The sequence below is a fragment of the Pterocles gutturalis genome, unplaced genomic scaffold (genome assembly GCF_000699245.1).
Source record: "Pterocles gutturalis isolate BGI_N339 unplaced genomic scaffold, ASM69924v1 scaffold52867, whole genome shotgun sequence".
NCBI classification, from domain to species: domain Eukaryota; kingdom Metazoa; phylum Chordata; class Aves; order Pterocliformes; family Pteroclidae; genus Pterocles; species Pterocles gutturalis.
In genome coordinates, this window is record NW_010117525.1 from 998 (window position 1) to 28,468 (window position 27,471).

The window sequence follows — 27,471 nt, forward strand, 5'->3', positions numbered from 1 at the left end:
AACAGTTCGTGTTTGGCTGAAGAGAGAGAGTGGGCAGTACTGGCCCAGCATATACCATGCAATGCCATGTAAGTATAAGGAGATGTTTGTGAACTACTGTGTATTTGCAAAATGGCTTTTCTGGTTTTGATGAAGCTTCATGTTTATGACCATTTGCAAGCTTACCACTTTGTATTAAATATTATTCTTGAACAACCCTCTTGGTTTCTGTGAAGCTTTACCAAGTTGCATGCTAATGCTTCTGAGAGGCATCGGGGATTACAGCAGCAAAAGGATACAGCTATGCTAGCAAGGGATGAGCATTTAATGCAAATATAGATTTAAAAATGTGGAGCAAAAAATGTAGTCTTGCATTCTGCCACTAATGGAGTCCATAAAGCTTTGTAAGTCTCCAGTATAAATCACTCTGCCCTCTCTACTGCATGTGCTCAGTCCATTAGAGTGCAATGGTAAATTTTTTTTTTTAATAAGAATTTAATATCCTGCAGCAACTAATATGATAGAGAGGATACTAGACAGGGAAGGCAGCTCTTCCAGTGAAGGAGCAGAATAATTTTACCCCTGCAATTAAATGTGGAAAACCAAGTCTCCCTGATGGATCCCTCCAGTATGATCTGCTGTATGTCTCCTCTCCCAGAGAGAGTGTTGGTACTTTAAAAGAAACTGCAGATCAATGTCCATTTTTCCAAGAGACAGTTGAAGAAATCACCACCCTAGCTGTTTGTCATAACCTTTATGTTGAGTTCAAGAGTATAACTCTGCAGGTCACCAGCAGCAGGGGTATGCTGACCTTATGAAGCTGACCTTAAATCCACAGGTTGGGGAGCATTTATCCAGTCCCATTGAGGTATTATTGCTGTCTGGGGAAAGAATGATTTTAAGCTAAGATAGCTAGATTTGGAAGAGACATCTGTCTCCATGATATGTAAAATATTTAATAGATGTAAGTTTTAGTACCACAACATCAACTTGGGACCCTAGAGTGGCCATGGTGTTTGACTGCCTGCAATAAGAAACCGTTCATTTAGTAGAGAGGAGGATCTCTTCTCCCTTTGGTGGTGGACTAGGTTATAAGAGTATGTCAAGCCTCAGAGGTACTTTCTGCTCAAGATTTTGCCCAAAAAGGTATTGGAAACCAGCTGATGATGTGGCAGTCTGTGGAGCTTTGTCACAGCCACTAGCAGTGGCCTGAGTTCCCTTGATCCATCCTAAGAGGTTTGCTTTCCTCAGTCAAACTGTTATGAAATGGCTATTCTAGCAGTTTGGCATTGATACTTCTCTTTTTCCATGTGGTGTTTTTGCATACATTTGCATTTTAAAAACTTGTTAGGTCCTCCTCTGGTCTTAGCAAGGCTGCATTATTGGCAGTAATAACAGCTTCACTGGAAATGATGGAGTAGCTCTAGATCCACTCAAAGGGGACTATTTTTAAAGCTCCTTCATAAATTTGAACACCTGACTCTGCTCCTTCACTTGGAAGGCTGGTAAGCTTTTGAGCCATGAGATATTAAGATTATGCTGTGTTATTCACCAATTTCAAGAATGATCAGATATAATTAATGACTGGAGCAATGCCAATTACATTGTTACCAGCCAGGCTTTAAGCTTGGCAATCGTAGGAAGGGCTCTGAGTCAGCCTCTGCACAAGTCTGCACTTGACTGGAAATGATCATTTTGTCTGTTTCTGTGTGGACCACCTTTTTGATGGTCCTCTGCTTTAGGTTCATACTGGTTTTTGTTGTTCAGAAAACAACTGCCCGGAGGTTCTCTGTGTAAAACTGTAGTAGGCATGATGTGTGCCTACTACACAAGTAGGCCTTTTGTGATGCTTAGCAAGATGTGAGTGGCAGTCCCACCTGTAGATAACCCTGTTAGCATGACTCATGACCTTGGTTACTGTGGTGCATGACCTATACCATTTTATGATTTGGTATCAGGTAGCCTTAATAACTGAGTTTGCACCCTGGGTACTCTGGGAGATGAGGAGGATGAGGAGCTGGGCCAAGTCAGCCATGTGCTTTGGTCAAGCTCTGCACCCAAATGGGGACATCAGTGCATTCTGAATGTGAAACGCATTCAATACCTGAAAAAAAATCAACATTGTAGATCCCTTCTGAGTAGGGACAGTTGCTGCTGTTTGGAGGTGGAATTTCCCCAATTACGAAGTTTTATGCCCTGCCTATGGGTGTTTCTGGGGTTGAAAAATTCTGGACAACGTGGTGGCCACATTTGATCATCTCCTTTAGCCCATGAGAAAGAGCGAGCTGTGGGTGTTATACACATTATAGCGTCAGTAAGGCAAACTGGGTAAGCTGGAAATGTGGGTAACATGTCTCCTTCATGCTAGTGCTGTCTCAGCAACTGTATTAACAGACCTCTGAGGAGCATGATAACCCTCCTCATGCTTAGATGTGAACCCTTGGTTACACGTGTCATACAGGTTATAGATGTGTGACCATGGTTAGATGTGTGACTTTTGGGCCATGTCTGTACAGGAGAAAAAAAAAAACAACTTAGTAGATGTAAATTTATGAAAAGGAATGGAATTGTAGTCAAGAGAAGTAAGATTTGCCAAAAAAGAAAAAAGAAAAAAAAGAAAGAAAGAAAAACAAACCACAAAAAAAAACACCCACCCCCGAAAACCCAACAAAAAACACCCAAAAAGACCCAAACCCAACCAAACAAAAACCTCTCACAGATGTGGAATGGAGTAAAGGATTTATTGTAGTGAGGAACAGTGGAATATCCAGTCTTTGAGGCAGATAATACACTGTCTGTCTTACAATGGTTTCCATAGCTAATACTGCTTTGAACAGGAAGGTAAAAAAACTGCAAAGCAAAACATGTTCCTTCGGTCTTAAACTATGCCACCTTTAAGTACTTCAGAGGGAGGTGCCTGAAACTGCAGGTACAAAGTTTGTATTTCTTTTCTACTTTCTGTCAGCTTCTAACAGAGGTGACACAATGTTGAGAGCATGAAGTATGTAATTGGGCTTTTCCTCTATAATTCGTTTTCCAAAGGCTAAAAGCAATGTGTATTTGCCCTGTATTTAAGATAAAGACTACAGCCAGACTTCTGTAAGAAGAATATCTTGCCTGTCCTCTGTTGTAGTTCAGATCAATCTTTGCAGTCTGAAATCCAGACATACCTAGGTACTGAAGTAGAGGGCCTTCAGAGTGCTGTTATTTTTCCTGGCTGTTATTTTAAAAGGATCTTAAACATATTGGAAGCTTAAGGTTTGGGGTTTTTTGTTTTTTTCTTTGGTTTTGTTTTTGGTTTTTTTCATTTTTTTTTCTTCCCTTCTTAATGAGCCTAAGTGCTGAAGTATCTGAATGTCATCTTATTTTTACTAAAACCATAAGCTACTGCAGTCTTGTTACAACTGGCATCACTTTAACTACATTAGTGTAGCTAGTGTGGACATAAATTTAGTCCTGACATAATGATTTTTCCAAGAGCACATGTTACTGAAGAATTTCCTTACCAAAACGATTATAGCAAAATAAGTATCTTTACACTGCTATGACTGTGTACACACGTCTGGAATTTAGAAGTGACTTTTGTAATACAGCCTGTGTTAAGCAGTTGCTTGCACCATTTGTGTCTGAAGTGTTTCAGGCTGTTTGGGAACAGCATACTTCAAATAGCTAATTTACCTGAGGCTTTTTCTCTGTGAGCTGTTTATTGCCATCAGAGTTACTAGTAGCTCTTTCAAGGTATGCACAGTGTCTAGCGTTTGAAAGCTGATATGTAGAATATGCCCATTCTGGCATTAAGTGCCTTTAAAAGGATTTGATGTTTCTTCTGCTTAGTTCCGTTGGTTTTTTTTTTTTTCCCCTATCTGTTTTTCCTGCAGCTGTCTCATTTTGCTACAACCCTAGAAGCCTCAGTATAATAGTAATGCACCACCATCCAAAGGGAAGATTCGAGTTTGCCTTTGCTCCTTCCTGTACCTCTCTCTGTGAAATGTTGTCACTGCTAGTAGCCCTAATTTAAGTGTTTCCCTTCTGGCAGTTTCCTTGAACTGAAGCCTTTTCTTTGATTTAGTTCAGTTAGCCCTCCCAGGAAGGAAATAAATCAAGGTGCCTGCCTGGATGTGGATGTGGTAGGCATTCTGCTTGGGGCTTGTTGTCCTTTAGGAAATGTTTCAAGGAGGAGACAATACTGAAGGTAGAACAAGTTTGTTAAACAGTCAACATAGACTCTCCTTTTCTTCATATAGCTTTGCTGCCAACTAAACTATCAAGGAAGATTTGCTGAGCTATGGACTGTTTAATCCTAGGTGAGACATTACACAAATTGAGAATATACCAGATATACAGTACTGCAAAAGAAGAGGGCTCCAAGCTTGTTAGGAACAAAAACACTGCAAGTAATCACAGTGGAGAGTAGAAACCCAGAGGGGGGAAAAAAGCAGAACTAAAAGCACATCTGACTGTACTCTGTCTTTATCACAAGAATATGGCTTAAAAAACGCCCTTATCACTGTCGAAGGCGAGAGCATGCCGGCCCTTAGCCGCAGTTGGCAATTGCCGCTGAAAAATGATTCCTGAAGGTTTCTGTTGGGACAGCAGGACTCCCAGCTGCATGCTGCTGTGTTGAGCAGTAAAAACAATCCCTGCCTCCTTAATGCAACTTTGCAATTTCTCAATTAAACCAAGCATAGCTCTTGAATTCTTGCAAGAAAATCCTGGTTTTACCCTTGATGCAAACCCTCTGGATGATCCCCTAGGCAGTGTAGTATGACTGACTTGTGTGCAATTTAAGTGTACATGCTGATGTTTGTTAGAGTAATATTGACATAATAAAACAATGGCTAGTTTTCAATACAATTTTTTATTTTGGCCATAGTATGTGATACTGTCATAGCATTATCTGTGGTGAAACTAGAATAGAGGACAGGTGGACTCACAGTCCTTAATATTGGCTGATATGTTGATTCCTACAGGTTAACTTTCTTACTGCAGGTATAGGATGCAAGCCTTTGACATAATAGAGTGTTTTATTTTCACTAAAGTTCAGGCAAATGTAAAAAACTGAATTATTCAGCTAAGTAATCTCTCAGATTTATACTGAAATGTCAGTGCCTCCTATATCAGAACACCACCACTTCTCTTTTATGACATGCCTGTTTTCAGATAACTAGTAAGAGAAAATGAAGGAGCTGGAGCAAGAAATAGCTGTTGTTCCATGTCCTAATAGGATAGGGTTGAATGAAATGCAAGAACACTTTTCGTTTTTAATGCTGGTCTTATTGGAAGGGGCAAAATGCTGAACAGCATCATAAAGAATGTTCGTTTGTTTAGGCTTTCCAAAACTTCAAGAAAATGAGAATCGCAGTTTTGTTAACTTCATCAACATGTTCATTTTTTTCAGCTCCATGTTCATGCATGTCTTTTAACCCGGAAACCAGAAGGCTGTCCATAGGTCTAGACAATGGTACAATCTCAGTAAGTACATCCAAAGATTTCTAGTTGAAATGCTTCCCTTTTGAGAAGTATATGTGTGATGTTGTGGTGAGGATATTTTTGTCAGTGTTTGGGAGAAAGACTTTCTACTGCTAGTGAAACTGAAGCTGTAGTGTAGAAAATGGCAAATTATTACAAATTTCATCCCAACAGCTACAGAGAGATTGAGTGGGGTTTATAATATTTATTAGGCAACTCAACTAACTGTCTTAATTTGCATATCTCTTAAAAATAACAATACAGAAAAACAGCTGTTGTTTTATTAAATTTGAGTGTCTTGTTAATCATACCATACCAAAGTTTTCTGAAAGCAGCAATTAAGAAGGGAAAAATCATCTTGAGATGCAGAAGGTGGATTTCTGTTCCATATTTATCTGCTTTCACAAACTTTGGGATTCAGATTTTGTTTTCCTCTCATGTCCTTCAGAGGAGCGTCTCCTAACTGGCAATGCTGTTGCTGAAAGATTTGGTTTATTAACATCTAAGAGAGATCTGTGTGCATGGAAAGGAAGCAGGGTATTAAAACAAGAGTCTGTCTTTTAGATCTGGGACAAGGGTAGCAGTTGACCTTATTATTATTGATTGGATTTTTCTTGTGGGATAATGAGTAAAGAGGTATATCACTTTGTGGAAGGGTCATGGGTCAGAGAAGTATTTTTCACATATGCCTCATCAATAGACTCCCCTTACAGTTTAAGATCATTTTACCATCATTTCAGATTTTTACTGCTATTGTCTTTGCCTTATGGGCTTTATAACTAAATGAGTGTTTGCAGGTTGACATCAAGGCAGCTGTCTCCAGTAAAGGCAAGATGGTATCTGGGAAAGGCTGTGTGACCATTTTAGCTGTTGCCTGCGAGCTATATCAAAGATGTGAAGTTTTTGACCTATCAAGCTATTAATGGCTAGTAGCAGATATGTTTTTGTGCCTGTAGGAGATTTCTCCTTTTTTATCTAGGAGATGGGACAGCTGCCAGAGAATTCCCTGCACCTCTGAAATTCCCTCCTTCCCACTCTCTGAAATAGCTGCAGTCCTACTAGGCACTTTTGTTTTCACCAGGCCTTTGAGAAATGTGAAGAGGACTGTAAATAAGGTATTTAAATACCCTGGCATGATGGAGGAGATGCACCCTTTGTCTTCCAGGCATTTTGCCTGAAGAGTTGAAGGGTGCTTGAGTCTGAATGGAGTCAAATATTTTCCATTCTAAAGCTAAAGAAGGTAAACAAGATATGTAGTTGGTAAATCAACATGTGACTTTGGATACTTATAGGTATATATTGCTATGTCTAGGGCAGATTCTATTTGTTGTCAAGCTGGGCTTTTCTTTTGCCAGTCTTCAGGATGCAAGTACATGGGAGAGGGGACGTGCTTGTCTGTGTTGCTTGATTTAGTCCCCTGTAGCTGAGGGCAGTTGTACGGTAGAGGCTTGTGCAGAAAATGTGCTCCACAAACTTCCTCAAGTGATGAAATGTTTCCCTCTGTAGCAAACCTAAGGCTTGTGAGAGAAGCCACAAGTATAATGTGCTACAAGCAGTGGTGGAGCTGGGAATGGAAGAGCAAAGGTAGCCCCCTATTCAAGTATCTGCAATACAGGGCTGTTAGAGAAAATCCCGTGTTACTTGAAAGTGGGTTACAACCACCCTGTGGAGGAAAGGATAAATTTTCCTTCCTGGGCACAGCTAATGATGCTCAGTTTAGCACAAGAGTGTACAAGCAGGGCACACTGACCACAAATTAAGAGAACTTACTACAACAAAGTGACCTTAGTGCCCTTATTTTAACTGTGTGGACCTCAAAGGGAAAGTACAAGCAATTTACTTGAGCAGCTTGAACTATTTGGGAATTAGTCAGCTGTTCCATGTTAGCACTTCGGGAAACGCCCAGCACCCTTGTGTACGCTGGTTGGAGAACCAAAAAAAAATGCTGAAAAACATTCTGCATCTTCACTTTGTGTAGAAGGAAAGGACTCCTGGCAATGGCTATAAGATGATATAATACTCATGAGAATGCCACATAATCTCAAACTAATCTTTTTGCAGTGCAAAGAAGTACTGCTTTTACTTTCTGATGTAAATAGGAATAAGAAAATGTAACTCCCTTTTTTATTTTACATGAAATTTGTGTAAACCGTATGGATTTTGGTTATAAGCCTGGCACCTCAGAAATGTGTATGGTGCATTTTGAGAAGGATGGGCAGCAATGCTATTCTCAAATAAAGATGTTCCAGCAAAGCCACCATGAGGTGAGCTTGTATGGTTATCTTTCCTTGTGAAACAGGGTGACAATTTTTGCTTCTACAAAGATGAAGGGATTGTTTTCAACCTTTTGTAACTTCTCAACATGAAGGCTGCACAAACATTTCTGCAGCACAGTAGATCATTCTCTTGAGTGAAAGATTGTCTAGCATCTTGCTTGAAGAGCACTGGTACCTAAAGTTTTAAAAAAAATAGTTTGCATGATTTCTTTTCCTACACTTTGCAAACCTTTTTGAGAAGAAATCACGTTTCTGTTACTTTGTCTTAGGGACTGCCTGAGGTCCCTTTCTTGCTCTGAAGTGGAGAAGAACATGCCTTAATGGATGCAAGTCTCTCAAGATACCACAACAAGAAGAAACAGAGAAGAATTCTATTATTTGCAAGAGACAGGAGGTTTCCACAGCCAAGATGGGACTCCTCACCTGATTTCATCCTTAGGAAAGTTAGCTTCCTAGATAAAGTTAATCATTAGGTTCTGCAGCCAGTAGAGGAGAGGTGAATTGCTTTTGGAGATACTCATGTTACTTACCCTAGAAACTGTTTCAGAATGGCATAAAACTCTCTCCCCATTTCTGGGGAGATTTAAATGAGGGATTTAGTTTTTAGGTAGTTGAAGCTGAATTAAACTGATCTTTTTTTCTGACCATTCTTATGTCTGGGTGAAGCTGTTACATACTTTGAGCAGGGCCACAAGGACAGCAAGGCACCAGAATATCCCCTTCAGAATTCTTCCTTGGGGGTGGTACTTATTAAGATACATTAATCTTCCACATCATTTGATCTTGCAGGTGTCTACAAGTTTGTCCATAAACAACACTTGGAATACCCGAGATTGAGTCAGCCTCTACCTGCTGATGTGCACCTTCCCCCTCTGCCACTGTGGGAAGTTTTTGTCCTCTCCCAGTTTTTGTACTTTACAAAGTGAAAACATTGTAATAATTTTATAGAGCTTTCTTTGCAAGATGTAGATGTAAGAGTCTGACAGTAGATTTAAGAGTCTTCATTCTCTTCCATTTCTGAAGTGGGTTTGTTGTTCTCTGGAAGACATGGGAGTGCTGTCGGTCACTTGTGTTAACAGGATGAAGTTAAGCCTTTAAGGAGATCCACAGTGTGCTGTCAAAATGCCATCATCTATCAGAGTACTGTAAATTTGCTGGGGTGGGAACTAGGTTGTGAATGGGTAGCACATAAAGACTACATAAAGATCATATAACTCTCAGAAATTGATTCAGTTGCCCAAGCAGGGGTCTTTAGTGCTATTTTGGGGTACAACTGTTGGCATCCACTTGCAGCTCTGGAAAAGGCGTGGGTCTTCCTTAGGCCCTGGGTCATATGAGCCAGTCCCGTGGCCAAGGACTCAGAAATGACACACACCTGAGTATGGGTTTTGTTTGCCTTAACAAGAATCATTGGAAACAATTTCCAGGGTGAGGATTTACAGAGGTCTTAGGCTCAAGAAAAGTTTGTGGTGGGTGTATATGTTTCAGTGTGAGGGAGATGTGCTCAATGAAGGTGTAGTTGAGAGTCTGTACAACAGTGGGCACTAGGCTGAGCAGTCTTCAGGTGCTCAAGGCTTCTCCTTTCTGCTTTGTGAAGGCTTTCATGGTACCAAGTCACGGTTGTAATAATAAACTTACCTGGAACAGCCAAGACTGATCACTAACATTTTCAGTATGTCAAAAAAGATGGTAAAGTAGCTCAAAAAAAACTTCTGAAGAGCAAAGACTGATCTTGCCAGAAAAATGTTTTTAATCCCTGCAAGGAGGGGTTTTGGTTTTGCGATCCTGAGCGCTCTGATATATCCCAGTCCCTCCTGTGCAAAAGGCTCGCACAGGACTCAGAAATCTTTCTCAATTCTGTTAATAAGCACCGACTGAGCTGTGTGGGTGACCCCAGCCTTTCTAGCTTATTAAGAAGAGCCAAAGCTGCCTAATGAGAACTGAGCATCAGCAGCTCTGAGATGAGCAAAACCTATGTATGGAAGGGTAAAAAAACAGTTTCTGCTGGTACAATGTTAAAGAGATGTAGTAGGTGTTTTTGTAGTGTAGATGACATGATGTATGTGCAATAGGGCAGGAATTTCTTGAGCAAGGTGCCCTGTGCTAAAATACCTGTCTGTTGACGCAACTGATACATTTGGCTTTGAGAGAGAGGGGGGAATGAGTGCAATGGAAGAACATGTGGTAGTGTAAAGGGGAGCAGGGAGTAAAAGACCTGGAGAAAGATTAGAAAATGCAAAACGAGAAAATGCATTGCAAATTATCATATGCTTTCAAAGGAGAAAATGAGAAGCAAGAAGCCTTCAGGGGAAGAAAAAAAAAAAAAAGGAAAAAAATCATATCCAGTTTTCAGGTTAATGGAACTGTGTTTATTTTGTACGGTGTTTGTTTATCTCTTTGGATGGAGTGGTGTATTAATAGTACATAGCTGTGGTTTGTATTAAAGCATACAGAACTAATCAATAGTTGGGTAAACCTTATGAACTGCAGTTGTGTTTGATTCAATGTATTATAATGGAGAGACTCAACAGCCTTTTCTGTCTTCCACTGAAACTGTGGGACTGTTCAGATCATGGAACAGAATGGCCGCATCACGTTTATCCAGGGGAAAAATGCAAAGAAAAATGAGAATGTAAACCATGCTCTTCATCCTGCCTGAAGTCACCAGCATCTGTGTGCCACCACAGTGAAAGTTGGGGTCAGTACCAGGACAGCCAAATTGGTGGGTAAAGGCAGACACTATATGTTGCAGCAATTTAAGCTATTTCTCTTTAGGTAAGGACAGCAGAAAGTTAGCATTCATAGCAAAGGGTCTTGCTTCAAGTAGTCTTTGTAGTAAAGGATTTCATGGGGTGATTTAGCATTCTTCAGGCAGTGGTTAATGAAAACCACTTCCCCTTTAAGTAGCTGGGGAGGTATAGCAGATTTTTAATGTTCTGCAGTTTATAGAGTTAAGGTGACCCTGTTATAGAAATACAGCTGACTTGATTTGTTGCTGCTGTTTAAATAACACTCCCCGCTGTAGTTCTCTGCTGCCAGGGGAAAGCTAATGGAAGGTGGAGCAGATTAAGGAAAATAAGATGAATTAGAGCAATTCAAGAGAACATATTTATAACTAACTTATGAACAGAAACCTAGAAACAGCAAGATACATAGCTGTCTCAACTCATGCACAGTTGAACCCTGGAAGCTGGGAGCTGTAGATGTTCCACAGATGAGTATTGTAGTCTCTCCACCTTGGTGCCAAGCAGTAGATGTGATGTGTTATCCTGGTGCTAGAAAGCCATGCAGAGGGCCTACGGTGACCTCACAGAACATACAGAGTGACTTTTTTTTTTTTTTAAATTCTGATTTGGAAACTGTGGGTAAATACTGTCCTTTTGGTGGTTAGAATGTCTTCTCATGCTCTTTTGCACAAAACATTTGGTTTGCCTTAAAAATAGTCTGTAGTCTCCTGAAGTCCAGTCTTCTCTACTGTTGCACAGTGGTTTTGGCAGTGCTTATACATGAATATTTCACAACTGTATGCTTTACAATTTAGCTTATGTCTATAATGCTTGTCTTATTTTCACCCTATTTCTAGATTAAATGTTTTGCTTCTTTTGTCCCCGAGGCAGATTATCTCTGGGAGTTTCTGTGTAGTTTGCTATAAATTATTAATATGATGTGTTTTTACACTCCTTGCTTTTAATTTGTGTTTCTTTGAGTACATGGTGTACACATGTAGATACCTGACAGCAGTTTGAAAGCTAACTCATGCGGTGGGGCTGCAGAGCCCACCCTTTGCCTGGGTGTTTCCTCCAGAGATGCTGCAGGAGTTTTGTTGTGGCCTCTCCAGCCCTGCTTTGGGCAACCTCTCCTCTTCAAAACAACCAGCAGGGACACCCAGGTGCTCAATCGGTTAAACCACACGGGGCTTTTCCAGGGCCTGAGGCTGCCATGCAAACTCTTAGCTGCTGTTTTCGTCGTTTCCTCATGCAAAAGCCTTACTGGAAGTTAAACAGCAGCACCAAGGCAGCAGGACTGCAGAGCCAGTCCCCACAGGTGTGCTCTTCCCTGGCTGCAGGAGCAAGCCAGCTGGGTCACACCACGCATCTCTCCCCAGGCAGCCACAGCCTGTGCTAAGCCACCCTCCATCCCACCACAACTGCTTGTTAGCCATAATGAAGCAGTAGCGAAGCGAGAAAGTCTGCTTTTGAGATACCGGAATAGATATTAACCAATAGTGGGATAAATTCAAAGGGTGAAAAAAGTCTGGGTTTCTATTTGTCTGGAGCACTGAGAGACCTTTGAACAGAAACCTGAAATGTATTCCTGTCGTGGATTATTGGTACCCCATTTGGACTGAGTGAATTCAAGGGGCTCTTACATACTTACAGTGTTTTTCCTGAGTGTTCATGTTGAGGTGTAGTGTATACACATGCATGTGTGTGTACACATAGCTATGTATGCATGCAGGTTTGTGCCCAGGCAGTCCTGAGCAACAGATGTCTGGTATGTACTGGATCTCAGTTCATTTTTGTGGTACCTCAGCCCGTAGCCAGACATTTCTGACAGCTTTTTTGGCTTCTTTTTAATAGTTCCCCTTCGATCTCCTCTATTCTGTTCAGAAACACTCTGGATGTTGTTTCTTAGGCAGTTTTAAAAAGTGAAATAATTTAGTTTTTTGGATGGAGGTAATCAAAACTAGAAAAAGTATAGACAGGGCTGTGGTTGCAAAGAAGGGAGAGCTTGCCTTGGTAACTAATTCAAATTAAACCAGTCTCAAACACTTTACATCTCTAAGCACTGTTTCTTTTGTTTTTTCTTTCCCCTCCTCAGGAATTCATTTTATCAGAAGATTACAACAAGATGACCCTAGTGAAAAGTTACCAGGGTAAGAACTGTGATCTGTGTTAATTGGTTTGTATTGTCATTAATGTTCTCTTAAGGAGTGTGAATGGAGAGAAGTCTCCTTTACAGTGATTGATTTTTATTTTTTTTTAAACTAATGTAAATGCTGGTTTTATCAATAGAACAATAACTTGCTTTGTTCTGAGATTACAAGACTTTTAGAGAGCTGTTTCATGTTCTGTTTTTCCTTTTAAATGTTCTTTTGGAATATCATTCTAAACAACAAACTGTCCAAAATTCAGACCATGTTTTGGGGAAGAGGAGTACAAATTTTCAGTCTTTCAGTAATCCAGTGTATCTAATGAAACGATTTAGGAAGCTAACTCATCTTTTAGGGCTGAGACATTTAGGACTGTAGCTTTTGGTGTTGGTCTGGTTACATTTCAATAAAAGCCTGCTTCAGAAATCTCAAGATTATCAGTGGATACCTGTCAGAGAAAAAGGTCAAGAATTGCTAATCCATACCTTTCTAATTATATTCTGGTGTTCACTAATGTGTTTTAAGAAACCTAGCTATTTATGCTTGTCAAATCTGTAAAGGACATTGCACTTGGGAAAAGTATTCTTATAAAAGTAACAAATACATGCTACAATTTATTCTTGTATCTCTGTTCCTGTTGGACTAAGAGATGGTATGATGTTGTATGGCATCATATAATGTATTGTATGCTAAGCATTATGTTTCTGTATAGAAGCCCCTGACATGTCGGCTTGAGATTTCTCACATACATTTTAAAATATGTATTCACTCATATATTTTGAGTTTTATAACTTGAAATGTTGAGAGTGTAATTTAAACCTCTGCATGGAGGCTCTAGGGATCGCTTTGTAACCTTTAGCTTTTAAGGTATGAAGAGAATCTTGATTCCTGCAGAGCACGGCTAACGTGTCGGTTTTTGAGCATTTTACTTCATCTTTTTATGAATGTCTGGTGTGTTGTAAAATTAAGCTAGAATGACTGCATTTTTTCTTAGCTTGTGAAGAAAAATGTCCGATGATGATAAAATATATATGTGACACTTAAATAAGGTTGCTGCAGTCTGACTGTACAAGTCTTTAGTATCCAAATTTGTGATTGCTCCACAATCACCAAAGTTTGACACACCTAGGTTTCATATTTAAGGGTTGTTGCACTGAAGGGTTCTACTGACTGTTCTGCAGCCCCCTTTGTTATTAGCTCATCCACTTGTGTGCTTGGATTCAATCTTGCAGGCTAATCAGAGCCTAGGAAGGGTGAGCTGAATTATTTTCTTCTGCATATGCAGAACAACATGTGCATGAGACCACCTTTCTTGCTGAGCTCTTCAGGGAAAAAACTGAAAATTTTGGAATGGAGGGGGAACATATATCTTGGCAGTATGGTATAATAACCTGTTGGCATCCCACTCAAGGCCTGGGGAGCACCCCTTATAAGTTTTTTTTTAAAATGAAGGAAAATGAAAGCTGTTCTGATGGCCCTCTGCTGCAGTGTGCCAGATGTGCTGCTGCTACAGAGCATTCCTATCTTTGGATAGGAAGATGCCGTGGAGAACCTCCATAGGTTGTCCTGTGAGAGAAGCCCAAAAGTTCAGATGGTATCTCCCAAACATTGGACAACAGAGGACTCTAATGAGGATCTGTTAACATCAGTAGAGAAGTGGAACACTGACCCTGGCCCCAACTGGAGTTGCCTTCTTCCTAGACTGCCTCTCTCAGCATGGGAAGGTTTTTGGTCAGTTCTGGTAACTTTGTGCCAGGACTCTCAAATGATGTGTTAGAAAATTTTATCTGAAAGCTGTGGACTTATTTGAGGGCAAGAGAAGCAATACTTGTGCCCAGAATCATTTAATTTCTAGACTAAACCACAGCAATCGCTGACAGCGGATGGTGTCTACCTTCAGGTGCTTAAGCAACTGCCTGGTGCCTGCTGTGCCCCTCAGGGGCATGGAGCCCCTGCCCTGTTTTCCTCCCTCGCTTCCAAAGTTTGATGTTTGGTCTTTCCCTTGTTTAAGCTGATAAAAACTCTATTCCTCTAACTTACAATATAGTGGCAGTGTGTGAGTGACCTAGTTTTGAGAGTGGAAAGAACGTGTGGTGAACCCAGGCCACTGGGATCTCCCAAATCCATATGTATGTGGGTGTCTGTACACTAATCCCCTCTGTGCAAGGGTTAAAGAAGCATTAGGGCTGGTGTTCTGCTTTCTGCACATTGCCAGCCACATGGGCAAAAGTTTAGTTTTGGAAAAATACACCCTCTGGTACTGTTGGAGATGCGCTTTTTTTTTTTTCTTTCTCCCCCTACTGCTAGTTTAGGAAAGCCAGACTGCTGTTAATGCTACAAATAGAGATGGCAACCAGACAGGGCAAAAGACAGTTCGCAATTCATTGCTTCAGGAGGGACAAGACTCATTGAAGGTCCATTCGGAGTTGGTAGGAAACTTTCCCTGGAACAGCAGTTGACAGCTGGCATAACACAGCCAGGCAGGACGCGGGGATGGAGGGAAGCTTCTGCATGAAGATACACTCTGCCCAGTTTACCATCAGTTCTGGCAACACACACTGAGCCACACAGACCCCTCTGGGCCACTCTTCTGTCCAGACCAGGAATGACATGGCTCTGAGTACGTTACAGCAACCCCAAGGACAATCTCGGGTTGCCTCAACTCTACTGGAAAGTGTCACCCAAAGTCCTGGGGCAGGGAAAAGCATAACTAAAAGGGAGCACTTTGTGCTCCTAAAAAGGAGTTTTGTTGGGTATGGTGGGCCTTCTAGTGGTTCATTTGTTAAAAACCTTGCTTTTAAAAATTGTTAAGTTTTCAAGTAAGGCCTCTGTATTCTTAAAAATATTTTAGGGGGAGTAAATAATTTTATTTTGCCTATCAAGAGGCTTTAGTTTAGCCATGCTCGCTTGTTTTGTGTATGCTAGCTTTGTTTGTAAATCTTAAAAGTATTACCTTGCCCAGTGACTGGTGGGCTATGGATCATCTTCCACAACAAGATATTGTTGCAAGTAGCTGAAGCTGCTGTAATGATTAAAGAATATGAATTGTGTACTGAAAGGCCATGAATGTGTCTGTCAAATGATCTGCTAGTGACAGAATGACAGCACATAAATAGGCTGTGCTTTGGTCTCGGCAGGGTCTGCGGCTAGGTCCAGTGTCATATGGTGGCCCAGCACCAGCAGCGTACGTGGCTGGACATGCTCTGTAGAGGTTTTCCTGGGACTGTGTCTGGAGTTGTAAAAAACTTCTGTTTCTTGAAAGTGATTGAAATATAGAGATTGGGGATGTGACACAGTGTTAGTCAGGACTCTGGGGTGGGTCATGGGGCATTGGCTTCCTACAGGCACCAACTCCTTCCATTGCTCAAGGAGGGGTAGAGCAGCCGTTTGAACAGTGATATTTGGGATACGCTGGGAAATTAAACTTTTCATTCTGCGTCAGTCTTTTATAACTATCACCGTCCCCGCTTCTTCAGCCACAGCACTAGCTGCAGGCAGGGACAACCTCCTCTCATAGCAAGCTTCTATTTCCCCAGAGAGCTCCTCTTGCATTCCCATGAGACTAAGGGGGTTGAAGAAACCCTTCCCTCCCCTCACCAGCCTCAGCTTCCAGCCCCTCACAGGTTTGTCCTGCCGCATGGCTGTTGCTGCTTCCTGTTCTGCACAGCCTTCTCCACTCTGCGCCTTGCAACTGCACCTTCTTGCCAGGGGCCATGTTTCCAGTCCATGACCTCTCTTGATGATATAACAGTTCCTGATTTTTAAGGTTTTTTTAAATTTGTTTAACATGCACTTGTTCTGCTGAACAGGATTTGTAGACCCCATGCTTTCTGCAGCCTGCCCATTTTGGGGATGTCCCGTTGCCTCCTTGCTTTCAGGTCAGCTCATGGCATGCCCTTACTTCTGCTTTCCCGTATGCACAGCCTCTTCTCTTGTGCTTTTCTTGCACATGCTGAGTTTTTCTGTCTTAGTACTAACTTCAACCTCTCTTTTGGTGTGTGCTGCTGCTTTTCACTGTTGTTACTCTTCCTTTCACCCAACACAGCTTCTTGCCCTGCACTGTGCATGGCTGTGCACTGGCTGTGCCTCAGGGACCTCTGCCTTTTACGCAGAGCACAGACCCTCCTTTTCCCTGTGCTCTGGCTGTGACGTCTCAGCATTCGCCTCCTGGCTGCAGATGCTTTTCTCTAGGTACACCCCTTCCATCCCCTCTCCAGCCCCCTCTTTGCACAGTGCTTGCTGCTGCTTTCTCGTAGCAGGAGTGCAGGCCCCCTCCTACCCTCCAGCTGTATGTAGATGGACCGGCTCCCTTCTCCTGTCTGCTGCTTCTCTACTTTGTGTACAGCATAATCTTCCCCCACACATGGGATCTCTTCTCATGCTGTCTTACACAGATCTGTTCTTGCCTGATGCTTGCTGTGGCTTTTTCCGTACTGTGACCACGTTCACCCGCCATCCCTCTTCTCCATCCTGCTGTTGTTTCAGTGAGCAGCTTTGGAAGTGTTTCCTCCACTTTTTTTCTGCACACAAATGGTGATCAAACCTTCCATGGATGAAGAACCAGCTTTTTGTTTGCTGCTTCATGACCCTGAACCTGTGTTAATCCTAGGGCCCAGACCTCTTCCTTGCTCTGCTATCAACTTCCAACCTTCTGACATTCTGCTTCTTTAAGCCTTAAATGGGTCAAGTTCCCTTTCAATAACAAGTGACTTTCTACTTGCATTTGTCCTCTCTGTCCAACCTTACTTAGATGACCTCCACTGTGCTTTCACCTGATTCAGATATTTCTGCCGTCAGTGTGTGTTTGGTGGCACCAGCTAATACATGCAGCCCTTGCAGGTGGGCAAGAGAGTGCTGAATTGAAAGATTTTTTTGGGGGAGGGAGGATAAACACAGCTATCACATACACCCCTTCCATCTGTTGGCACGTATACATTTTTTTAATGTCTACTCTTTACTTGCCAGAGAGAGCTGCCTCACCATGCACATGCAGGATTTCTGGCAAAAGGTACAAGCCTTGGCTTTTAAAAGAAGTAAAACAACAACCCTGGACAGGCCTTGAACAGCCTGATCTCAGCCAGCTTTGCTTGTGGAAGTGCATGGGTCCGTCTACGGCACTGCTGGTGCACACAAGCCCCTGGGACATGTATACAAGCCCATCAGGTGCTTGTAGCAGTATGCATCCCATCATGGCCCTTTCTGCAATGCACCACTCCACCAGCTAGTGCAGATGCCCCATAGGGAGACCAACAGACAGGTAAAGACAAGCCTTAGTCGCCTATAGGGTCACTGGATTTCTTCCCAAAGAAAGCTGGAGGGTGGACAGAACAGAGGATCTGTTTAAAAGAGCTCAGATGACTCCTGGGTGGTCCCCATCCCTCTATTCTGATTACAAACCTGGAGTTTAAAAGTGTCTGGAAATGAGAGCCAAAATCTGAGCTTTTCTGTGGGCAAGGGTGAAAGCATCTGGGCACAGTTCAAGTCTGATGCTGTAAACTAGTCCAGCTGCCAGTCACAGTTATGGCAACTTCTGTCAATTGACTTGTCCTTGGGGAATCTGGGTCTAAAAAGCAGCACGGATCAGGGGCAGATGTTGGCTTGTACAAGGCTACTTTTCTTTGCTGCAACTGATTCCCCTCATAGGGTTTGAACACAGCTCTCATCTGTGCTGTTTATTTTTATAGGGTGGGCAGCAATCTTCCCATACTGTTCTAAGGAATTTCTCTGTTTTTCAAATAGAGATTTCAGGGTGGTTTTTAAGCTTCCAAAGAGATTTAATCTTTCCAGTGTGTCAGCTTCTACACAAATACAAGCAGCCTGCTTTGTGCGACACATGTTGCTGGGTCTCAGAACAGTAATAAACCAGTAGGGCTGTGGATTGGGGAGCATGGCATTCGCTTCTAAGTTACAGCTGGGAATAATTCTGCATATCTTTCCAGACACTTGTTTTATAAAAAGTCAGCTCCATCAGCACTTCATGACCAAGCCCACTGGTCATTCATACAAAAAAAAGTCTGTGTAAGTCTGGGTTCCCTTGCTTTAATTAAAAGTTTTTGATGGCTTTACTTAGGTAACAGGATAAATTTATTCCGTCAGCTGTTTTATTCGTTTTGTTCAGCTGTGATCTTTTTAGAGGTTTTTTTTAAATTTTATTTTATTCCAATTTCCTTTTTCTAAAACTTCCCTTTGGTGCAGAGTTATGCCTGTGCTGTAGCTCATCGTTCTGCAGGGGTTCCACAATCCGCAGCCCACATGCACCAGACCTCTCAGAGGGAGGAGCGGCAGCATAGGCATCTGCACGGCTGTCATAAACCCATCTCAAAAGAGGTTTAAGTAGAGCCAAGAGTGCTTTCCACAATGGCAGCTTTGTTGGTGATGACACAATGATGGAAGTAAGACTTGTGCTACTGTAGAAGATAAATGGCTGCAATAGGCATGGAAGGAATTAAGCCTTCTGCTCTTTCTCATGCAAATGCTGAACATTCAGCGCAAGGACCTTACAAGCTTGCATTAGTACTTGTGTCAACGGGATTATTAAACACCAGTTTCTTCTCTAGGGAAGGGTGAGCAGGTGAGTAGGGAGTGGAGGAGTTGGGTGCAGCTGATATTTGCAGTGGTCTTCTACCCCTGTATTGTTCTCCACAGTGGGATTAATTGTCTGTCTGCTTAATTTTCAGCTCATCAAAGCAGGGTCATGATGATTCTGTTTGTCCTGGAGATGGAGTGGGTGTTAAGCACCGGACAAGACAAACACTTCACGTGGCACTGTTCAGAGAGTGGCCAGCGGCTGGGAGGGTACCGCACCAACGCAGGCGCCTGTGGCCTGCAGTATCCTTTGCTGAGCTCTCAGTTTTATTTCTGTTCTTTGTCACTTAAACAGCCTCTTTGGTTTATTTTTCTAGTTGTCCTCCAAATTTTGTGCCCTGTATAGTTTCAGTGCTTTGTAAGAGAAACCGTTATTAAAGCCCATTTTTAAAAACTGTCTGTTCTCCTTGCTCTGTCTCCTTAATGCATGATGGCATATTTAGGTCTAAGCATTTCTGAGCAAAACAATGGGCGATCTGCAACCCATTGTGGTCTGCTGCTGTAATAAATATGGACAGGGCCTTAATTTAAACATGCTTTCTTCTAAGAATTAACAGTAGCAAAGTAGGTCTGTGATCAGGCCAGCGTGCCTGTGTGTATGCATGGTAAAAATTAAATTACTTGAATATAAAATAATGAGTACTTGTCCTTCACTCTGGAACGGCTCACTGTGTATTGGGAATTTGGGTTAACTAAAGCGTAAATGGCTCCAGAAATGGCACGCAAGTGGCTTATTCACCTACAGGTGCCCCAGCTGCCTGACAATAAAAGAAATATTAATTCAGCTTTACTGCAAATGAAAAGAGAAGAGGAAAAGCATGAGCTCTTAGGCTGAAACCAGGGGTTAGCATAAAGGGACTTTTTAGTGCCCCATACATAGTGTATATGGTATAGATGATGTGTGTTCTGCTAGTTCATGGGAAGTGAGACTGGCTCTAAATTACTGACTGAACATGGACTTGCTTGATATCATCTGGCCATTCAGCCAATCTAAATGGCATAAAGACTGAACTTAATCTTTAATTGAATGATAAATGCTTTTGGAAGTGTAGTGCAGGAATTTGTCCTGTATTTCTTAAACCTCTCTGGGGAAGGGACTGTTTTGAGTGATTCAGGATTTTGGAGAATACTTTAATTTGGGTCATTAGATCGTGCTGGTGGAGGGCTGGGGAAGGGAGCATCATTGATAAATATTGCAAAAAGCTTGGCAAAACCAGGAATGTGTGGGGTTTTTTCCCCAATGTCCTATGTGCATAAAATCAGTGCTAAGCAGTTGCCCCTTAAATATCCAATGTAAACTCTGAATGTGGAATTAAATTGGATTAAGAGGTCAGAATCTGTCCAGACAGGTGGTTCCATTAGGTGGTTGAATGGGTCTAGATTTTATTCAGTTTAGAATGTGATGCATGACACACCTGATGTAGGTGTCACTTCCCCAAATACGACATAAAACAACACCCTTTAATTGTATTTGTAAACTATAGTGAAAGATTAGAAAGCTAGTAATAGTTATTTTGGGAAGTTATACAGTTTTGTGAAGAGAAAGAGAGAGTACACACCATCCGCCTCTAGCACCTAAGTTAGAGAGCCTGGGGAGGTGATCCCTCTGTTAATGGCAAAGGGCTGCTTCAAAGGTGTTTCATATTAAAACCACTAACTTGCCTCTTCTGGAATAATCTCTTTTTTTCTCACTTTTTGGTTTACTCAGGGAGACTGCACTGTAACATGAACAGGTATGAGCTTGATGCCTAAAAGTACACCCTGAATACCTCCTTGAGACTGAAGTACTATTCATGAAGCTGCAGTATACTTGCATTAAAAGAATTAAGAAGTCATGAAAGGAATGCAAAGCTTGTGTAAGCAATGTATTTTCCTCAGCATTTATCCATCAGATTTGATGTGGAAACCCGGCATGTGTTTGTTGGTGATCATTCTGGGCAAGTGACCATACTCAAACTAGAGCAAGAGTCCTGCAGCCTTGTTACAACATTTAAGGGACACACAGGTAAGGCCCCAGGAGGGGACCTAGTTTGGTTCTTAGTCTGTGCTCAGCGTCACGGTGGTTTGACTCTCCAGTAAAACACAAGGATGGCTTGTGTCAGTGCATAGCATGGAAGGGAGATAGACCTTAAGTTGTCACTAGAGCTCAGGGAAGTTTATTCTTTATTGATAAAAACAAGGAAAGGAGGAAAAGGATCCTCCTCAAGGAAAGACCCATCTTGTTAGACACTTTTGCCCAAGTGGAATAAGCAGATCTTGGGGGCACTAACTCCTTGTTTTACTGCTGGGACTTGTGCCCCATCACACTTTAAAAACAGCAACCCCGCGAAGTGATCCTGTAATCTAACAGAAGAAATGGTGGTCATTCATCAGCATTTTCTTTCCACATCCCTCCTCTCTGATTGAACGCTAGTAGCTCAGTCATGAGGTATAGCACAAGGTAGTTCAAGCCTCAAGCTAGGATGCTATGAAGATGCGAATAGTATTCCACACTTGCTTCTCTTTTGTAATGAAATCTGTATCCTGGGAATTATGGGGATGAAAAGCTGTATAGTCAGAGCGTGACCATCCTTATACCACGCTTTACTGCTTATTGGATTCATCCTTGCAAGTGGCAGCAGAGCCCTCTGCCCGCAGAAGAGCAGGATGGGGCTTCAGCAGGTTTTCTAGGCTGTTAGTTTTCAACTGGCAAGCACAGTGCCTGCATGGCCTTTGCTAAAGAGACCTGCATTTTAATCACTATGTCTCCATATTTTTTGTTATATCTTTATATATATTTTTAGCTACATTCCTGTCTTCCACTTTCAGTAATGAAATGACTATTGTGTGCATCTCCTGTTTCAGGTGGTGTCACTGCTCTCTGTTGGGACCCAATACAGCGAGTTTTATTCTCAGGCAGTTCTGATCATTCCATTATAATGTGGGATATTGGAGGAAGAAAAGGAACAGCCATCGAGCTGCAAGGACATAAGTATGTTCAAAGCCCTTCCTCCTGCTTTTATGGGAGAAAAGCTAAAGGCAGAAGCCACATCTGGAAACAAAAAGCCCAAAGGTTACAGCCTTCACATGCCTCAAGCTTGTGTGTGTGACTCCCTGTGGTCCATATGCAACTGGAATAATTTGCTTATAGTAAGTTTTTCAGCATTGGGCCCACAGGTTGGTTTGAGAGCCTGCAAAGGGTGGTGAAAGAAAGCAGAATATCTATAGTCTTGAATGTGTTATGCCAGAGCCTGCACCTTTGCTGGAAAGAAGGAGGGTCTTCAAATGAGAACAGCTGCAGGGAAATTCTTGCTTTTTAGGTGTTAAGGTCTTTCCTTCCCCTAGAGGGAGCATCAGGCTTGCACAATTAGTCCCTTTTTCCTCTATGTTAACTTTTTCCATGCCACTTTACTTACAGCCTGAATTCTAGGTAATGTGCTTTACTCACATGGGGGCCTTCACCATCTCCTCTATGCAAAGAAGCTCCATCTTTGCATGTACAGAGCTCGCATTTGCGTAGCATAGTAGATGGCCTTGAGGAAGAGTAAACCTGTGCTGGGCATTGAGTAGAGATCAGAATGGCTCTCGTTGCAGTGACCTCCTAGACTTTTAACACTGCCAATGCGACAAGTTTGTTTCAGTATATTGGGAGTGCATGTATGTGGGACTTGTATGCCAGACTCAGGTCTGGAGAGGCAAAATCCCATGGTGGCTTTGCTCTTAACAGTTTCTTATATATTCATACATTTCTTTTGAGTGATGCTGCACTCTGCTCTCAGGAGATTTGGATGCTGCTGGGATTTCAGTGCACTGCAGAGCTCTTGCTGAAATTCCCAGATTACCCTCATGCTTGCTAATGCACCACTGCTAGATTTATTGCTGTGGAAAATAGTTCTCCTAATACAGTTAGCCTCTGTATCTTGATCTGGCTTTTGGCTGGCACTGTACAGCATAGAGACCTGGTCCGAAGAACAACAGGGACTAAGAAACATTTCATCTGACGGTTCCACTAGCACTGTTGGCAGGTGGGTGCTGTGAATGCAGGCTGTGTTGTACCAAACTGTCCCCTAAACGCCTTCCCCTCTGGAGCGGCAGCCATATGCACTAGCAAATGCACTAGCAAATGCATTAGCGTGAAAGTCCTTTGGATAAATGAGACCAGTGGTGGAAACAAAGAAAACCAAATGTTGCGGATTATTTCCAGATGCTGTATGCTCAGTTACTGATTCTTCTTAATCTTGTTTTTTCCATAATAGTGTTGCACAGTCTTTGTTTCCCAGGTTGTAAATAGCTGGAGATGAGGCCTGGTTTTCTTTCTTTTATGAAGGAATGAGCACAGCTTTGGGGTTTTAGACTGCATTATTTCTCCCATGTTGCTTTTTCCTTAAAAGAAGAAACAAAAGCACCTACATCTTCTACCTTGCCTTGGGAAGGCTTAGGAACAATTTAGTGATTCCTATATTATTTTTGAAACTCTGTTAGTGTTAGCTTGTTAGTGCCAAAAGAAAATCTTCAGTAGTTCCTCAGTGCTTCATTCGTAGATGTTGCAAAGATGTATGAAAACAAAGTTATTACTGCCTTTCTGACAGGAAGGTACCTTACTGGGGCTGCATTTATGCATCTAGATGTGCCTTTGGAGACACCCAGAGCTACAGCTCTGTTCAGGCTTCCCAGTGCAGCTGGGACCTCCCATCTCGGGAGCAGCAAAAGCAGTTATCAGACAGGTCTTTGCTTTGTGGATGCTGCCCAGGTGAGTAACACTCTGGTTCTGGTCCCAGCTGGACAGCAAAGGCTGATTTGCATCTGATGGATGCCATGTACGATGAGTGGCAGAGGGAAACATGGGCAGACAAGTAGTTTATGCTGCTTTATTGTATATTCTACACTTACTTGTGTGCTAGCTATGGATGGTGGATTAATATCTGTCTTGTTTCTTTTTCAGCGATAAAGTTCAGTCTCTCTCCTATGCTCACCACACTCGGCAGCTCATCTCCTGTGGTGCGGATGGGGGAATCGTTGTCTGGAACATGGATGTTGAGAGGCAGGAGGTACTCAGTTCTTGTTGATTGAGTCTGAAACAGTCTTGGGAAGAAGGGGCCTTTCTAAAATGTGCAACTTTCAACCTGAACAAGATCATTCCAGGCTTTGAAAATGTTTTTGGACATGCTCCAGTTGTTATACAGCAATTATGCTGTGCCTTTGATAATATGGTACAGGGGAAATTGTCTGGCAGAAAATGTGTATTAAGTAGGCTGCTAAATGGCTCTTACCCTTTACATTATTGCTCTGAAAGACATCCTCTGAGGAGGGTACTGTGAGATGTTCTGCATTGTTTTTCAGGACATCATGAGAAATATTATCAGTTCAGAGGTAAATTGATGGATTGATAACTATTATGGGTTTTTAAGGAAACAAAACAAGAAAGCTCTTTGTCATCTTTGTCATCTCTGTAAACACGCAACCCAGGTTATTTTTTTTTTCCTGTTCTTGCTAAAAAGGCATTTAACTAGGGCTTCAATCTCACCCACCACTACTCAGTCTTGGTTGCCTCTGGTGTAACCACATAGATGCAGGTTAAATGATGACTTTGCCAATCCAGACAGTAAGATTTCACCCACGCACTCCTAACTGCTTTTGTGCTGCATAGCCAAGGAATGTAAGCAGGTGCAGTTCCTGTGGGGGGAATGGGGACGTAGACACTCCGAGTCCCCACAGTGGATAAGTCTGAGCAAGGCTTTTGGCAGCACAGGCTTTCACCAGCTTTGCTCATTCTCTAGGGTTTTGGCCTCCCCAGGTCGTGTTTGTCTCCCTGGAGCAAGGAGGAAAGCTAAGTGGAAAACTGGATTAAAAAAACTACTGAAATAGGCCTAGGCAGGAACTGAGCTCCCTTTTTTATGGGAATTAGCATTCCAGTTGTCTCTCTTTAATTGCTGATCTAATGGCCCATTATGTCATCAGCTCCAAGAGTGAAACAAAAGCAGAGTGGCTTCCTCCTTCCCAACAAATGTCTCCTTTTTGCTGCAACTCGAACATCCAGAAATGAAAACCTGTGTTTATTTGCTGCCTTCAAAAGGCTCTAGTAAGGGTTAAGACTAGCTTGTCGCAAAACAGGCAGCAGTGCTGTGAAAAGGCTGGTTTAAAAACTGAAGGAGAAATATAATTAGCTAGATGAGGGCTTAGCAGCAGGTGCTAATAAGTGCGCTGCTTTCTCTGACTATGGCTATGTGGGCCAGTTCCTGTTATCAGTAGTGCAATCGGGTGTTCATGGTGCTAAACCACTCCCAAAACATGAACCTTTGAGATTTTAATACCAAACTTTGGTTTGGGGTCCTAGAGCATTTTCTTCTGGATTTTGGCTATGGTATTTTTGCCCTTATTTAGGGGTCTTCTCCATGTGATTTGTGCTCAGTACTCACTTCGATGCTGTCAAATTTTCCCACATCTCTGAGACTGCATTAGAGTGAATTAAGCCATTTTAGCCCTTGATTCTTTATTTTAATCTCTCTTTTTAAAAAGCTGTAAGAAAACATCTGAAAGATGCTAGAAGTTGTGTTTCTATTTGACTGCAAAGTGGTTACTTGTCACAAGCAAAATGTCTTCTTCATCTGTACTGTTCAGATGCTTAAGAGATGAAAACTTACACATGCAGATGTAAATCTGTAGGCATTAAACAGAAAGATTGTTGTGCATAGAAAAGACAAGGGTTTGCCCCAGCAGAATGAACTGCCTTCAGAGTAACTGGCAGAAGAAGCTGAAGCAGGTGGTTGCTTTATTGCTGGGGGCTGAAGCTATCCTGGGAGCTGAGGGTCTCCGTCAGCCTTACCTTATTTTTGTCTGGTTTTTGTGTTATTTTTAGTTCTTAATCTCAGCTGTGTCTTTTGCCATTTTAAATTGCAGCATGTAAGAAGCTAGTGGCTCTGATAAGACAACTGCAGTTTGCTAATAGCACTTCCTCACATAGTATTAAACATTATTTAATGTCATGGGGTTGGTGGGACTGTTGGGAGCATGTTGCAGTGTTGCCAAGGCAGCGCTGGCAGGGCTGTCCTGGTCTGGCTGGGGCTGCCCCGCTGTGGGGACAGGATGGACCTGCTTGCCAGCGCTAGCTTTGGGCTGGGCTCTTGTCCTGGTGGGGCAGAGAAAGGAGCAGAAGTCATCAGCTGGGAAGGAGTGTTGCTCTTGCTAGACCAGGTTAGGACAGACAGACAGCTGGGAGGGGTCAAGGACCAAGACTCTTCCTGAGTCTCACGTCCCAGGGAGGGTTTCCTAAACATTGTGGGGAGATGCACAGCGTGCCCCCCTGCAGCAAGTGTTGAGGGACCCAAATACGAGGGAGGAGGTTGACTGCCCCCTCCATGTGCCCCCCTGCCACTTCAAACATTTCCTGAGCTCTTTCAGGATCTGGCAAGATTTGCTTCCCTACAGGGCATCTGATCCATGCTACTCTGCACAGCATAAACTGGGTGCAAGAGAGAGACGTGCCTTTAATATTTTCTTTCTTTTCTTTAAATATTCTTACCTGCTTCATCTACAGTGTCAGTGCAAGGCTATGCACTGTGTTAGGACACAGAAGACCTTCTATCTTCTCTGTGTAAAAGCAGGGAAAAGAGCTGGTTTGGGTTTTAGGTTTGTTTGTGTGAATCTCATCTTTCTCACTCCTGTGATCGAAAAATTAATATTTTTCAAATAAAAGCTGTTTACTTTTTTCTTCTTTAAATAAATAATAATAATAAAAAAAAACACATCAGCTTTTCAGATACCTTCCCCTTCCCTCCAGATGAGTAGCTTAGCTATTGGAAGTACTAATTGCCCCCAGTTCCCACCAGAGGCAATAGCCTGGTAAACAGCATGGTAAATGCTGTCCAGACAGGACAGAATATTTTTATACGCTTAATTCCAGACTTGGAGTGGTGGGGGAGGCTTGTTTGTTCCTGGGTTATTTTTATGGTCTTATAATTGAACTCTGCTTCATGATTTGGGTGAAAAGTGTTCCTCCCGTGTACTTCAAGGCTCAGAGCTGAGCCAAAAAAAGACATCCCAGGGAACAGTCGAAATGGCATCTTGTGAAAATGGGGATTTTAAATTAAGTTTAGTTGGCCACGGTACTGCACCCCAGTACTTCTTTCTTGTCCTGTCTCTAGGCTCCAGTGGAAGCTTTTCTGTTTGTTCCTCACTCCCACTTTGTGTTTATATGTGTGTATGTTGCAGACCCCTGAGTGGCTGGATAGTGACTCCTGTCAAAAATGTGACCAGCCTTTCTTCTGGAACTTCAAGCAAATGTGGGACAGTAAGAAAATAGGCCTCAGGCAG

At 42.3% G+C, this 27,471-nt stretch overlaps 1 protein-coding gene across 1 annotated transcript; it reads left to right on the forward strand.

Moving 5' to 3' along the window:
- On the forward strand, nucleotides 1-27,471 carry WDFY2 (WD repeat and FYVE domain containing 2; the record flags this gene model as incomplete). Its single annotated transcript, XM_010075802.1, has 8 exons — nucleotides 1-68; nucleotides 5,378-5,451; nucleotides 12,546-12,600; nucleotides 19,275-19,425; nucleotides 21,075-21,187; nucleotides 22,027-22,153; nucleotides 24,104-24,209; nucleotides 27,370-27,471. Coding segments are annotated over 8 exons (796 nt in total), but the record flags the coding sequence as incomplete, so codon positions are not given.